A 13994-nucleotide genomic window follows, 5' to 3' on the forward strand; every position below is an offset into this window, starting at 1 on the left:
TACAGGCATGAGGCTGAAGGCCACTTCTTTTTCTGCTGTTAATGTAACCATTTTCTGCCTGAAAATGTTACCATAACAAAAGCTGTTGCCAGGTCACGGATTCATTAATATGACTGTCTGATCTGTACACTGTATCACCACAATGTAAAAAGAGAGGAGTGAGGAATTGCATTGTGTTAATTACAGCTCCATGGAATGATGTAGATGGAAAAACAGCAAGGCCTTGCCATATAGGGACTGCTGCCTTATCATTTCATTGAGCTGTAATTAACACAAGGATTCAATGTCCCTGATGATCACTGGTGGCCATATTCAAACCAATTTACTCTCAATAACTGTCAAAACTAAATTAATATGTGAGATTATGTGCAAAATGAATTGTGTGCCTTCTTAAGTGTACGTTATTATAACATAGCTCATCCGATCACAATGTACGGTCTGAACTAACTGGTCTAGAAGTATAAGAAGAGGATGGGACAGTGTTGTCATAGCAACGTTCGAAAATGGCTTCCCTCGTCGCCACTGGGAACCACGTTCCTGAGGGGGTGGGTATACGTCATGACTTGATAATTATGATAAAGCTACCACTCTGGAACGGCTATCATACCAAAATATCATCTACAGACATGGATCTTTGAAAAAATGATATGTACGTTTATTCACCCTGAGTGGCACCGACAAGTGAAATTTTGGCCTCTGGCCCATGGACTACCAGTGCTGAATAACTTAAGTGTGAGAACGTTGTGACCCATCCTCTCCTGATCCTAGGATCTAATGCATGGATGATTTATCTATTCATTATTCGTCTTATGATATTATGGCCACAAAAATCAAGCAGGTGATGAGTAGTTAATTACAGACAGTGTAATGTGAACTCTAGACACTGTGTTGCAGTCCTAATGGTTTGTAATAAACTGAGGATATGGATTGATTTAGGATAAATACAACATTGTATTCAGGGCTGGGCGGTATGTCCATATGATCACTTTACCTCTGTATGCTTTTTTTTTGCTGCAACCAGCAGCTCTATAGGTCACTCTGTAGGTTGGTCGACAAACATTTTCCCACCCTCTAGTGGCAACAGGTTTTGCCCTAGCGGCTGAAATTGGTCTTTGGAAGTCAAGTGTGTGTGTGTGTGTGTGTGTGTGTGTGTGTTCATGCCAATTTGCCAAAAGGAGGCGTGGCAATGGGAGTGTCCTATCACAAAAAGGTTGTTGCAGCTATTGCAAATTTGCGCTCCCCCCCCCCACCCATTGAACCACAACGCTCATCTCTTGTCTGATGTTAACTGTGTAACACCAGTGTCGTCATGACTTTATTAACCGGTGAGAAAATGTCCTCATCGTGGCATTTCTACAGTCTACAGTCAGGCACATTGCCTTATCACATTGCCAAAACAGTTGCCAGGTGTCTCACCATAAGCCATTCAATAGGTCAGTAAGGATATACTACTCTGCTCCGCCTTCTGGCAGGCTAGCTTAAAGGGACAGTCCTCCCTAAAACTGAATCCATGTTAAAAGAACCATAGTTCAGTCTTAATTCTGACTTCTTCATTACCAGAGAATGTCCCTCTCTTTAACACAGTTTGTGTTGACATTTGACATTTGAAATCTTTATTTCGAACATGTAAATACAAACAATATGAAACAAAAACAAATCATTGATCATTCTCTAGCAATGAAATGGAAAAAAACTAAATAAAAAAACAAAAACTAAACAAAAAAAGAGAAAATAACTCAATTTAGAAAAGGAGTAGGAAGATGTATACACTTATTTAATCCTACCCCTTTTCCACTACTCAAAATGAATGTAATTCCTTTCTAATTTAAAACCTTACAAAACAAATATATATATATATGCAAAACATAAAAAAAAAATCTTTATAATTCAGTTTGAATTGTCTCATGTTTGGACATTACTTTAGCACAACATTCAGACTGTTCCACAGTTTCACTCCAGATATGGAAATGCAGTGTCTTCTCCTGGTAGTATGTAGACCAGGGGTGGGCAACTTTGTATATGGTGAGAGCCACTAAATTTCCACACTCAATCTGGGGGGCCGCATTGTTTATCGGCAGTCCCGCCAGTAGTACCCCATCACTCAAATAGCCCATAATAGTCACAATAATGTGATAAATAAGGCATATAATTATAAACTATTATAATTTGTTGTAACTTTTTTTTATTCCATTTCAAACGCATTTAGTAATGCTTAATTTCAACTTTATGAATTTATAAATACAGCTGAATTTGAAAGTATTGCCGTGTAACCCAAATATATACAAAAATGACAAATTATAATTAAGGCTTCTATTAAAATAAATGTATGAACTTAAAGCCCACTGCTCAACAAACACAAAGCAGCATTCCTGCTGCATTTCACTACAACAGTAAATAAAAAGTGCAATAATAAATGATTTTGTTAAATGTATAAACTTTTATCCTGCTACTAAACAAAACATTCCTGAGTGCTTCATATCCATAACATGCATTTCAGTGTTATTAGTGTTATCTGAACACTACAAAAGTAAACAAGTAGCCAAGTGCAATAGAATAATGAATTCCTTTTTGTGTAATTCTACATGCCTCCCATTGACCCTTTATCAAACTGGCATGACATTCACCCTCCCCCCACAGTGGGTCAATAATGGTTCTGTCTTTAATGAGACACTTGTGGTCTCTCCTGTTGGTGCACAACAGAAGGAATGTCAACTTCAATGTTTGTGCATGCGATCTGCATCAGATGAAATAACGTTTCATTTTTTAAATAACGTTTCATCCGTGCGCATACTTCTGCTCAGAAAAGTGCTGGGACGGCGTGGTACCACGTGCACCCCTGATTATTAGTGACCCACAATAGATGGAAATTATGTTAGCGAACTTACCTGATATATAATGCAGTGTAGCATTGGACACTCGACACCACTCTGCCTTAGAAGCCCGGCGAATCCTGTGTGTTTTCCTTTCATTGCGGGTGCTCCATCGGTAACAACAGCGGACAGTTTATCAAACCCCCCATATTGCTGCACGGCACTTTCAACAGTGTTGAATATGTCCACACTAGGGCTGACCCCTATTAGTCGAATAGTTGACTAATCGATCGAAAGGAGCCATAGTCGACTACCAACCTCTTAGTCGATTTTTTTTTATAACGTAGACTAAGTTTTAAATTGAGTTCTCCCCTCAGATTATAACCCCCCTCTCTTTCATAGAACAGTTTTTGAATGTTCATAGGTGTATACACTTAAAGTGTGTGTTTTGGTAGATATCAGCCTACCTTTCACACTGCCACTGATGTTGGAAATATGCTCCACGACACTTGAAAGTCGCTAGGGAAAATCACTGTCACTTATTTCCGCTAATGTTACAGTATTATTCTACTACAAGCTGTTCAAATCCGCGCAGCAACTGGGAGGACCCGGAGCTACCAAGCGCACCCAACTGAATACGGAGGTTTGGCGCTTCTAGTAGAGTGTAGCGAAAATCTAAACGGATACAGTGGTTTTCAGAAGGCTCAGTTATACTGTATAAATGCCTAACTTTTCAACCCCTTTTCAACATCAATGGCAGTTTGAATGGCGTTTAGTAAGATAAGCTGATATCAGCTGAAATACTCCTACTTACACAACATTAGTTAAAGATGGGGGCAATCTCCAATAATGGCGAGAAGACTGGTATGGTCCTTTAAATTAATCCTGTGATCTTTGGACAGTTCAATCAATATCTGAGCACATAAACAAGCACCCTCCAAATGTAGAATTCAGAACTTCAAACTGCAAAGCTCATGGGGATTTTTTTTATTCTTCTTGGAGTGAACATTAGGCCAGTTGAGCATCATCATGCTTTACTTACTATAGCAGTGTAGGTTAAATGCCCAATCAGTGATCCCCAAAATCTTAAAGAATGTATGTGAATATACCCACCTTTATCTGAAAAAATAAATCACTCATTGAGGCTAATAATTTAACTTATTACTTGTCTCTGCTTTATTCTCTGGAAAACACATCTGGAAACCCCTGGCTTCACAACAGGTATAAAATATGCTTTGGTCTTCAATACATAGATCTAATAGTGCTTCTGTGTGATTGAGTTGACCTGCGTACAGACAGTTATGTAGGAAGGCAGTTTTACAGACTCCTCTTATTGATTAGTGGATAAACTCATGTGACTGTCAGGTAGGGCTGCTCCTTTGGTTGGTCTTCGTTGACTAAGACTTTGTTAGTCGATTCGTTTATTTTTTTTATGCTTTTTTTTTGTTAAGTTATAATCACATCTCCTGTTAACACTTTGGGCGCCAGCCGTTCTAGCTATCCTTGTACTTACTGCGCCACCGCTTTAAGAGATAGGGATTTTCACTGGGCGTCGCTGTGTTTGCAGGGCTATATCTATATTCTATATTATAGCTATGGAGACAATACTATGGCTCATTTGACATTAACTATCCATCGTTCAACATGTGAAAAAGAATAAATGTTTTCATGTATACGTTTGCGTGTTATACCGTGGTGAATATTGTATAGTTTCAGAGTGATCCTGGCTAATTCCTGTTAACTGTGCTATGGAGCAATATGTGAATTTAGCTAAAAGCGTTGGCGTTGCTCGCCTGGACACGCTACTATTTCCAATTCAAAGGTATATAATAGGTATTATGTTTCATCATGAATACATGAAAGGGGGGGGGGGTAGTTTTTTGATGCTTTGATCGTCAGCAACGGCATACGTTTTGGAGTACGTTACATATGATCGTTGCGATCAATGTGAAATCATGGTTGGATCAAAGTAGGATTGATGTCATATAGTCCTTACCTTTACTAGGAGGTATCCCAAAAATAATATTCCAATTGTCTGATCGCGATTTCCAGTATTGGTGCCCATAATCCGGCACAACACATGCATCGAGGGGCCATGGATGCGTTCCAATTAGGGATGCCCCAATCATGTTTTTTTATACCGATACCATATTGGCTGATACCGATACTGATCGATTTTGGTTTTATAAAAAAAAAAAAATATATATATATACTTTTTTTGAATTTTTTTATAAAATATATATATTATATAATTATACTTTTACTTGTATTATCTGCGAGACATCGCCACCACGCAACAAGTCAAAATGCTCGCTATCTGCAAACAGCTCCACTGTCTGTGTCTATACTCTGCTTTGGTCAAATCACATTCAGCATGCCCTCAGCAGGGTATATCTGCGGCTCTGCAGATATACCCTACTCCCTCAGCTAGCCCCTTTCGTGCGATGCAAGCCAGGGGCTCGAATATGCATCGAATCAATGTTATAAGACATTGATATCAGGAGCTATCTGTAGCTACTGCTAGCCGGCTAGATAACGTTAAGACGACGCCTCAGTGAACTATTTAGTTTACTGGGACATTCCGTGTAAACAGGGAGCTAACGTGAGCTAACGTGAGCTACCTAACTAACGGAGGTATCATGCACTACTAGACTATTGCTGGAGCATTTGTTGATATCAGGAGCTATCAGTAGCTTGCCAGCTAGATACCGTTAGACAATGCCTCATGTATTAAACTAAAAGTGAATAGTTGACTGGGTCGTTTTGTTTAAACAGTAACGATAGCTAGCTATCTAACGTTAGCTCACAGAGGTTGCATGCACTAGAGCAGACTATTGCTGGAGCTTGTTGACACGGGTTTGGGAGGGGCAGGGGAGGAGGAGGAGGAGGGGCCGTGCGCTGCAGCTCTGTGTGTCTGAGAGAGAAGGCAGCGAGTGAGATCTCCGCTAAGAATTGGATCATGTTTTTCGATCGGTTTTCACGATCTGCGAAAATAAAGCATTATCGGAATTCACCGATCACATATTTATACTGAATATCGGTTGATACTGATCGCTGGCCGATCGATCGGGGCATCCCTAGTTCCAATGTGATCGGGTGAACCGCTAGACTTGCCTGAACCAAAATTCTCCGCCCGGAGGAAATTAGATGTAACACAGAGTGTGATTTTTTTTAAAGGGTGGGCGATACTGCCACCTAGCAGGATGCGGTCAGTATTGCACTCTAGCGATCTCAGAATGATTTCCTATGGTAACACCGAGGTCCGTGACATTGCATAGAATAGAAAAACCGAATAAAAGAAAAAACGATGAAAACCCGACTACTCTGGTATGGCGCTCAACCGCTGGCGAGATAACCCGACTATCATCGGGTCTGGCGCTGAATGAGTTAAGCACTAGATTTAACAGGGACATATTATGGAAAATGTATTTTGCCTAGTTCTTCTATGGATTTGGGAATGTTATTTACAGTAGGTGCTGGGGGAAATTTCATATCCTTGCCGTTTGGCCAATGTTTGAAGTCTTCAGATTAACAAGCTGTTCAATATTGCACTTTGTGATGTCACAAGGGGAAGGCAAACAATCAATTAGCTGTAAATAATCACATCTTGTGGGTGCTATTAGGAGATGTACTTACTGTAGGAGTCACGCTAGGTGTAGGAGGGAGGAGGAGGAGGAGACGGTTACTAAGCACCCGCTAAACAAACGGTGACAAAAGCTATTAGGTAACATTAGGATACTTTGACAGTTGGCCTTAACCGCACATAACCGATTCTGTCAACTGGGCTAGTATTGGGTGCTCTGTATTGTTTGTGTATTTACCAGTAGCTGTTTGAGAGAGGGAGAGAGAGATAGGGAGCGATAGAGGGAGAGAGGGAGAGAGCGAGAGAGAGAGGTGTTGGGTGGGTCAGGCAGAGGGGTGGAGACATGCGTGTGTAGCGTTAGCGTCCACACCCAGTTGGTTGTGGGCAGGGCTGTGTTCTCTGGTGTTAATATCTGTCTCAGGCCAGCTGTTGTTTTTACTCTCCGCCTCTGTTTTATCGTCCATATCTCTGCCTTCACACTCCAGACACTGTCTGGATCCTTTCTCCCGACACGCACATACGCTATACATGTAAACTGCATCATCATACACAATCTATGCACGCTCTCTGCACTTATAGACATACATACGCATGCACACACGCACACACACTTACACGTGCACCAGCTCACAGAATACATACATAAATGCTCCACAACACGCATGTATGTGTGCGTACATATGCAGACATACACACATGCACATGTTGTTTTGCACACTTACGGAACGCACACACACACACACACACACGCACACACACACACACGCACACACTCAAACAGGTGCACAGTGACATGTAACCTGTGTCAGCCACTCATACTGTATCTATTAATCCTCTTTTTCCATTCCACCACAAGCATGCTCACCACGACGCTACTAACATATGTTAAAATGTTCCGTTTCCTGTCTGAAAACAGTGGTGCAGATGAAAACAGTGGTGCAGATGAAAACAGTGGTGAAGATGAAAACAGTGGTGAAGATGAAAACAGTGGTGCAGATGAAAACAGTGGTGCAGATGAAAACAGTGGTGAAGATGAAAACAGTGGTGAAGATGAAAACAGTGGTGCAGATGAAAACAGTGGTGCAGATGAAAACAGTGGTGAAGATGAAAACAGTGGTGCAGATGAAAACAGTGGTGCAGATGAAAACAGTGGTGAAGATGAAAACAGTGGTGCAGATGAAAACAGTGGTGCAGATGAAAACGGTGGTGAAGATGAAAACAGTGGTGCGGATGAAAACAGTGGTGCGGATGAAAACAGTGGTGAAGATGAAAACAGTGGTGCGGATGAAAACAGTGGTGAAGATGAAAACAGTGGTGCGGATGAAAACAGTGGTGCAGATGCTCCTCTGGGTGGAGTTGCCCCCTGAGATGCGTCGGGAGGGCAAGCTGTGCAGAACAGCACCCATGTTAACGGGGCGCTGCTGTTCACGCCGCTCGCACACGGGCACAGAGCTCCGCGCATGGCCTGCGGAGGGATAGGGATGTTTTCTCCACACCTGGATGTGGACTCAACTACAGAAATACACAGGGAGATTCACTGGCATTTGAAAACCCTGGGTTTTGTGTGTTTCGCTAACATGTGTATCTCTTGCGTGTGGCCATTTTGAACAGTGTTGTTTGATTTGGTGCTTCACGGGTCAGACTTCTTATACCTATATCTTAATTAGGTGGCCTAATGGTTAGAGAATTAGGCTTGTGACTAGGCCTAATGGTTAGAGAGTTAGGCTTGTGACTAGGCCTAATGGTTAGAGAGTTAGGCTTGTGACTAGGCCTAATGGTTGGAGAATTAGGCTTGTGACTAGGCCTAATGGTTAGAGAATTAGGCTTGTGACTGAAAAGATTTGGGTGAGGGAGGGGGGGTGGGTGAACGAATAATGCTATCCTCTCCCTCCTTCAATACCCACCGTTGGAAGTGCTTTTGAGCAAGGCACTTAACCCCCCCGCAACTGTTCCCCAGGGCGCAGGACCGTACCTGCCCACTGGTCCTGAATAGTCAGCCTGGGTTAAATGCAGAGGACGTATTCCTGGTGCTACATGTACAACTGTAGTTAATTAGAGGCATATTGGGACTCCTGTCCCCATACTGTTGAAACGACCTTCGCAGCACTGAGAGCATTGGATGCAGCTCTGCTGGACAGAGAGAGAGAGAGGGGACGGTGCAGAGAAAGGGGGGTGGGGAGAGTGGAGGGGGACAGAGAGAGGTTGGGAAAGGGACAAAGTATTGGTGGGAAATGTGTGTGTTTGTGTGTGGGCGAACGAGCGAGCAGGTGGGATAAAGGGATGGGAGGGAGGGAGGAGAGGAAAGTAGGCAAAGAGAGATGATGGGAGAGGCTCTTTCGCTTATTGGTTACTTCTCTCTTTTCTCTCTCTCTCTCTCTCTCTCTCTCTCTCTCTCTCTCTCTCTCTCTCTCTCTCTCTCTCTCTCTCTCTCTCCTCTCTCTCTCTCTCTCTCTCTCTGTATCTTTCTCTCTCTCTCACACACACACACACACAGTCCTGCCATTGTTTCTTTCACCTTACGACCTATTGATTTCTCCCTGTAGAAAAACACTGTGACTTAGACGCTTATTGGACTTCAATGGAGTCCAGTTCTCTCTCTCTCCCTCCATCCCTGCCTACCCCAGCTCACTCTACCAAAGTAACACAGTTCCAGCTATTAACCAATGCCATTCAAGTTGTAGATCACATGAATTAATTGCTTGGCAGAGACTGGATGACCCATTTTATGGTGGAGCACTTGAATGAGAGGAGTGTGAAGATGATAAAATACTCCAGCCAGCTAGTAGGATGCACCACTGATACTTTTTCAGCAAGCTAGTATACCACTTTGATTTGAGTGAGCTACTTGTACCACAGACAGTATTCCAGCTAGCTAGTATACAACTGCACCATTTGAGTGAGCTACTGTACCACTGACAGCATTTCAGCTAGCTAGTATTATACCACTGGCACCATTTGAGTGAGCTAGTATATCACTGAACTAGCTAGTGTAGACGGTTTCAAAGTGACAACAATAGTCAATACAATAGTTGACAGCAATTACATTTGGGTCCAAACTGTTCCCTAGCAACACAATTCCAGTAAAACCATCTATAGCCTACCACTGGCACTATTTGAGTGAGCTAATATATCACTTGTGCCATTGGCACAGTTTCTGGGGCTTGGGTTTCCCTCTGTAGTTAAGATTCAAGATTGTTTATTGTCATGTGCACAGTTAAACAGACGTTTGTCGTACAATGAAAATCTTACTTTGCTAGTCCACCCTTCACACAAAATCACACAATACTTAACAATTTTTTCTTTTTTAAATACAAGAGTGCTAAAAAATAAGGTAAAACATTAAAGTAGTTTGGCTCATTATTTTTCATTTATCAGTATTACAATATGTATACAAAACATGGGAAGACCAGGCAAGTGCTATCGGTTAGGCTTTATTATTTTCTTCATGATTGTTTTTGTTAAGTTTATTCGTATTTCTTTTTTAAAATATTTCTAATCACAGTTACATGATCCAAAACCTCTTTAAAAACACACAGCAAATGTTGAAATTAGTTTTACATCAAGTTTATTTACACAGCCCTTAATCACAGTTCACAGCCCCCCCCCCCCCCAACTTTGACACTCAATGAACATAAGGAAAAAAAACGTTGTCACACATTTTCATGCGTCTTACTCGATAAACAAGGCCGTGTCTGTTTTCCTGTCTTGTGTGCCGTCTCTTGGTGCCTCTCCCTGCCAGTACTTTCTATGGTGGCAGTGCTAGCTAGCTGCTGCAGTGCAGGGGTATAAGCTCTCAGCACTATGGATATAAGGAGCAGACGCTGAGCTCTACTTGTGGGAGAATTAGGGGGGGGGGGGGGGGGGGTGTGTATTGAACTAGAAATTCAAGTAAATTTGTACACGTATACCAGGAATTTGTCCTCTGTAATATCTGTATTTTACCTATCAAAACTATTTAGGAGCAGTGGGCAGCCACAGTCCGGCACCCAGGGGACATCTCTCTATCTCTCTCTTTCTCTCTTCCTCTCTTTCCCCCCTCTCTCTCTCCTCTCCCCCTTCTCTCTCTCTCTCTCTCTCTCTCTCTCTCTCTGAGAGTTGCTGCTGACTTTGGAGCTGAGCTTCTTGTTCTGTGGTATTTTCCAGGGAGTTGCAGCAGGGTGGGTGTGTCTCAATGAGCTTTACTCCTCTAATCTGAGCCGGCATGAGAGACGGACTCGGGAGGAGAGGAGTAGAAAGACGGAGGAGAATAGGTGAGGAGGAGGAAGATGGAGAGGAAGGAGTATAGGAGAGGAAAGGCTGAAGGAGAGGAAAGAGGTGAAGAAGGGAGAGGTAAGGAGGAGGGGAAGATGGAGGTGTGGAGAGAAGGAGGAATGGTAAACAATCCTCACTCAAGGATTACGTGCATGGGTGTGGCCGGGTGAGAGAGGAGGGAGGGATGGAGAGAGAGAGAGAAGGGGGGGGGAGGAAGGGGTGTGGCTGAGTCGGAGAGGGAGAGGGGGAGGGAGGTTTGTGGCTGAGCCAGAGAGAGAGGCAGAGGAAGGAGGGAGTTAAGGGAAAGAGCAAGGCAAGGTGAAAGGGGTGTGGCTGAGTCAGAGAGAGAGAGAGGCAGGAGGGAGGGATGGATGGATGGACGGATCGAGAGAGGAAGGTAGAGGGGGGGAGCAGGGGAACGACAGGGCAAGGTGAAAGGGGTGTCGGAGTCACAAAGGAAGGAAGGAGGGATGAAGAGAAAAGGGAGGTGGTGGGTGGGGAACAAGGGGGAAAAATGAGTCAGCTGATACCACCCAGTTTCCATGGTAACCGTATGCCTTTCCCACCCACTCTCCTTTCCTCTCTCTCTGTCTCTCTCTCTCTGTCTCTCTTCCTCCCCCACCCCCGCCCACTCCCTCGCTCTCTCAGTCACACTCAATTTCTTCCCTCCCCTAGACTATGTTCTGTAATCACATGTCACATTCCTCCTCTTCCTCTCCTCTCCTCATCTTTCTCCCTTCTTTTCCTCTCTGATTTCCTGCTCTCCTTTATTCCTCTCCTTCTCTCCCTGTTTTCATCCTCTTCCTCCCTCCCTCCCTCCCTCCCTCCCTCCCTCCCTCCCTCCCTCCCTCGTGAGACCAGTTCAGTAGTTTTTTTGTTGTTGCGACCAGCAGCTCTATAACTCCCTTCTGTCGGTCCACAAAAATCTCCCCGCCCTCTTTAACAGCCACAGTTTTTGCCCTAGGAGGCTGAGATTTGGCAGGAAGGTCAAGTGGGTGTGCATGAAGGTATGTATGTGTATGTGTGTGTGTGTGTGTGTGTGTGTGTGTGTGTGTGTGTGTGTGTGTTCATGCCAGTTGGTTAAAGGGGGCGTGGTTGTGGGAGTGGCCTATCACAAAAAGGTCACAGCAATTTATTTTTTCATGCCACTTTGTATCCCCTAATCATACGGAATGGCCATTCAGTGAGAGATGCGAAATGTACTCTGAACAGCAGCTGAAACATCAAGTGAAAAGCCTGGCGATGGTGTCTTGCTTTCGGTGGCCGTGTGCCTAGTGAATAACTATCTCCCACATGCACCTGTGTTATTTGTGGTGATATGATACACACACGTGAACGGCAGAAAGACCTGTGTGAATAGTAAATACCAAACATAGCGCTGTCGGTGCATCTTGGGGAAAACTATTTGTGGTGGGTCATCAAATAAATATGTATGGGGAAATACTGGAATGAGTGAAATACTTGATGGGTAGTAGCCTCCCCCGCTAGCACTGAATGTGGCGTGGACCTTTAAGCCTAGAGAGAGACAACCCTGTCTTTGTTTTTATTTTTTTTTACTATGGGTCGTGAGGCCTTCTTCTGGTGGGTCCTTCACTTTCATTCATTCATTCATTCATTCCTCCATCACATCCCTGAGGTCTGTTTTGTTTCTCACTGGTGGGAGAATTTTGATATTTAATTTCAACTGCAGCTGATACGTTTTTGTACTTGGAGCCTTTATTCTTGGAGGTTTTATTCTATTAAAGATATATACAGTACTGTATATCGGTTTGATACCAGGCTAAACCAGGTATCGGTATCAGAGAATTCCCCCAATACTAACATGGTCTAATGATCAATGTCCATATTGATCAGTAAAATCAATGGATATATAGCAGATACTGAAAGGTTAGTAGTCTGAATCGGTATCGGCAGTAAGAGTAAGTGGTATCGGTGTTGCCTGAGTTTCCCTACAATGTTTGTCGGTAGCAGCAGTCTGGAGCTGTGCTGTTCCTCTGATAGCCTATATAAGGCTATAGTGGAGTTTCTACCCTACTCTACCATACTCTACCATACTCTATCCTACTCTACTCTACCCTACCATACTCCACCCTACTCTACTCTAGGAGAAAAGCCAGGCTGCAGTGCTTACATACACTCTCTTTTTCTCCCTCTTGTTCTCTCCCTCTCTCTCTGTCTCTCTGTCTCTGTCTCTCTCTCTCTGTCTCTCTCTCTCTCTGTCTCTGTCTCTCTGTCTCTCTCTCTCTCTGTCTCTGTCTCTCTCTCTCTCTCTCTCTCTCTCTCTCTTTCTCTCTTTCTCTCTCTCTTTCTCTCTCTCTCAGGGCCCCACACAGCACTCATTGTTCCCCTGTTTGTCAAGCCAGAGTGCAGCTGAGCCCAGGGCGGGTCAGGGGGGGGACTAGGGGCTGTGTGTGTGTGTGTAAAAGAAAAAAAGTCATGTGCTGATCATCTCTCTTTCTGTTTCTCCTTTCTTTCCTTCTCTGTTTCCCCTACATCCTTATCGCTCCCCTGTTATCTATCTATCTATCTATCTATCTATCTATCTATCTATCTATCTATCTATCTATCTATCTATCTATCTATCTATCTATCTATCTATCTATCTATCTATCTATCTATCTATCTATCTATCTATCTATCTATCTATCTATCTATCTATCTATCTATCTATCTATCTATCTATCTATCTATCTATCTTCTCTCCTCTCCTCTCCTCTCCTCTCCACCCTGCAGGCTGACGCAGCAGATGTCTGTCCAGAGCCCACGGATTTGAAGGTGAAGACGGAGTCCTTCTGCAAGACGGAAGACGGCGTCAGTCCCGCCTCCCTGTCCTCCACCGCCCCGGAGGATCAGACGGAACCCGTCGACCTGTCACTCAACAAGCCCCGTCACTCCTTCACGGTCGTCACCACCACGACCAACAACCCGGCGCCCGGGGGCAGTATGCTCATCCAGCCCTGCCTGTCCGCCACGTCGATGACCACACTAGGCTCCATGGTAACTGTACACTCTCATTAAGTAATGCCTTACTTCCTGGTTTCTTACACTATGGGTCGGGACACACAATGGGGTCGTGGGGCTTCTTCTGGTGGGTCCGCACATGACGTACAGTGGAAATATTTTTGTGATATGTTTCAATGAGCCTGTGTCCCCACTCCCCACATGACATACAGTAGTAATGTGTCTGTGTTGTGTTTCAATGAGCCTGGGTCACGTGACAACAGTAGTCATATGTTAGTGATATATTTCAATGAGTCCCACATCAAGAGAAAACTAATTTGGATCCCTATCTTGAACATTCACTCTGCCTAGTGACGGACCCTGATTGGCCTGATTGGAATTCCAACCAG

The 13994-nt window shown here is 43.7% G+C and overlaps 1 protein-coding gene across 1 annotated transcript in view; it reads left to right on the forward strand.

Moving 5' to 3' along the window:
• The window catches only part of klf8 (Kruppel like factor 8), a 112374-nt gene that overhangs the window by 62153 nt on the left and 36227 nt on the right, over positions 1-13994 (forward strand). The window contains exon 3 of the mRNA XM_084320739.1: positions 13378-13641. Within this exon, the coding sequence (XP_084176865.1) occupies positions 13378-13641 (264 nt within the window). The remainder of the gene's footprint in view (positions 1-13377; positions 13642-13994) is intronic.

Source organism: Notolepis coatsorum (assembly GCF_963971535.1).
Source record: "Notolepis coatsorum genome assembly, chromosome: 8".
Classification (NCBI taxonomy): domain Eukaryota; kingdom Metazoa; phylum Chordata; class Actinopteri; order Aulopiformes; family Paralepididae; genus Notolepis; species Notolepis coatsorum.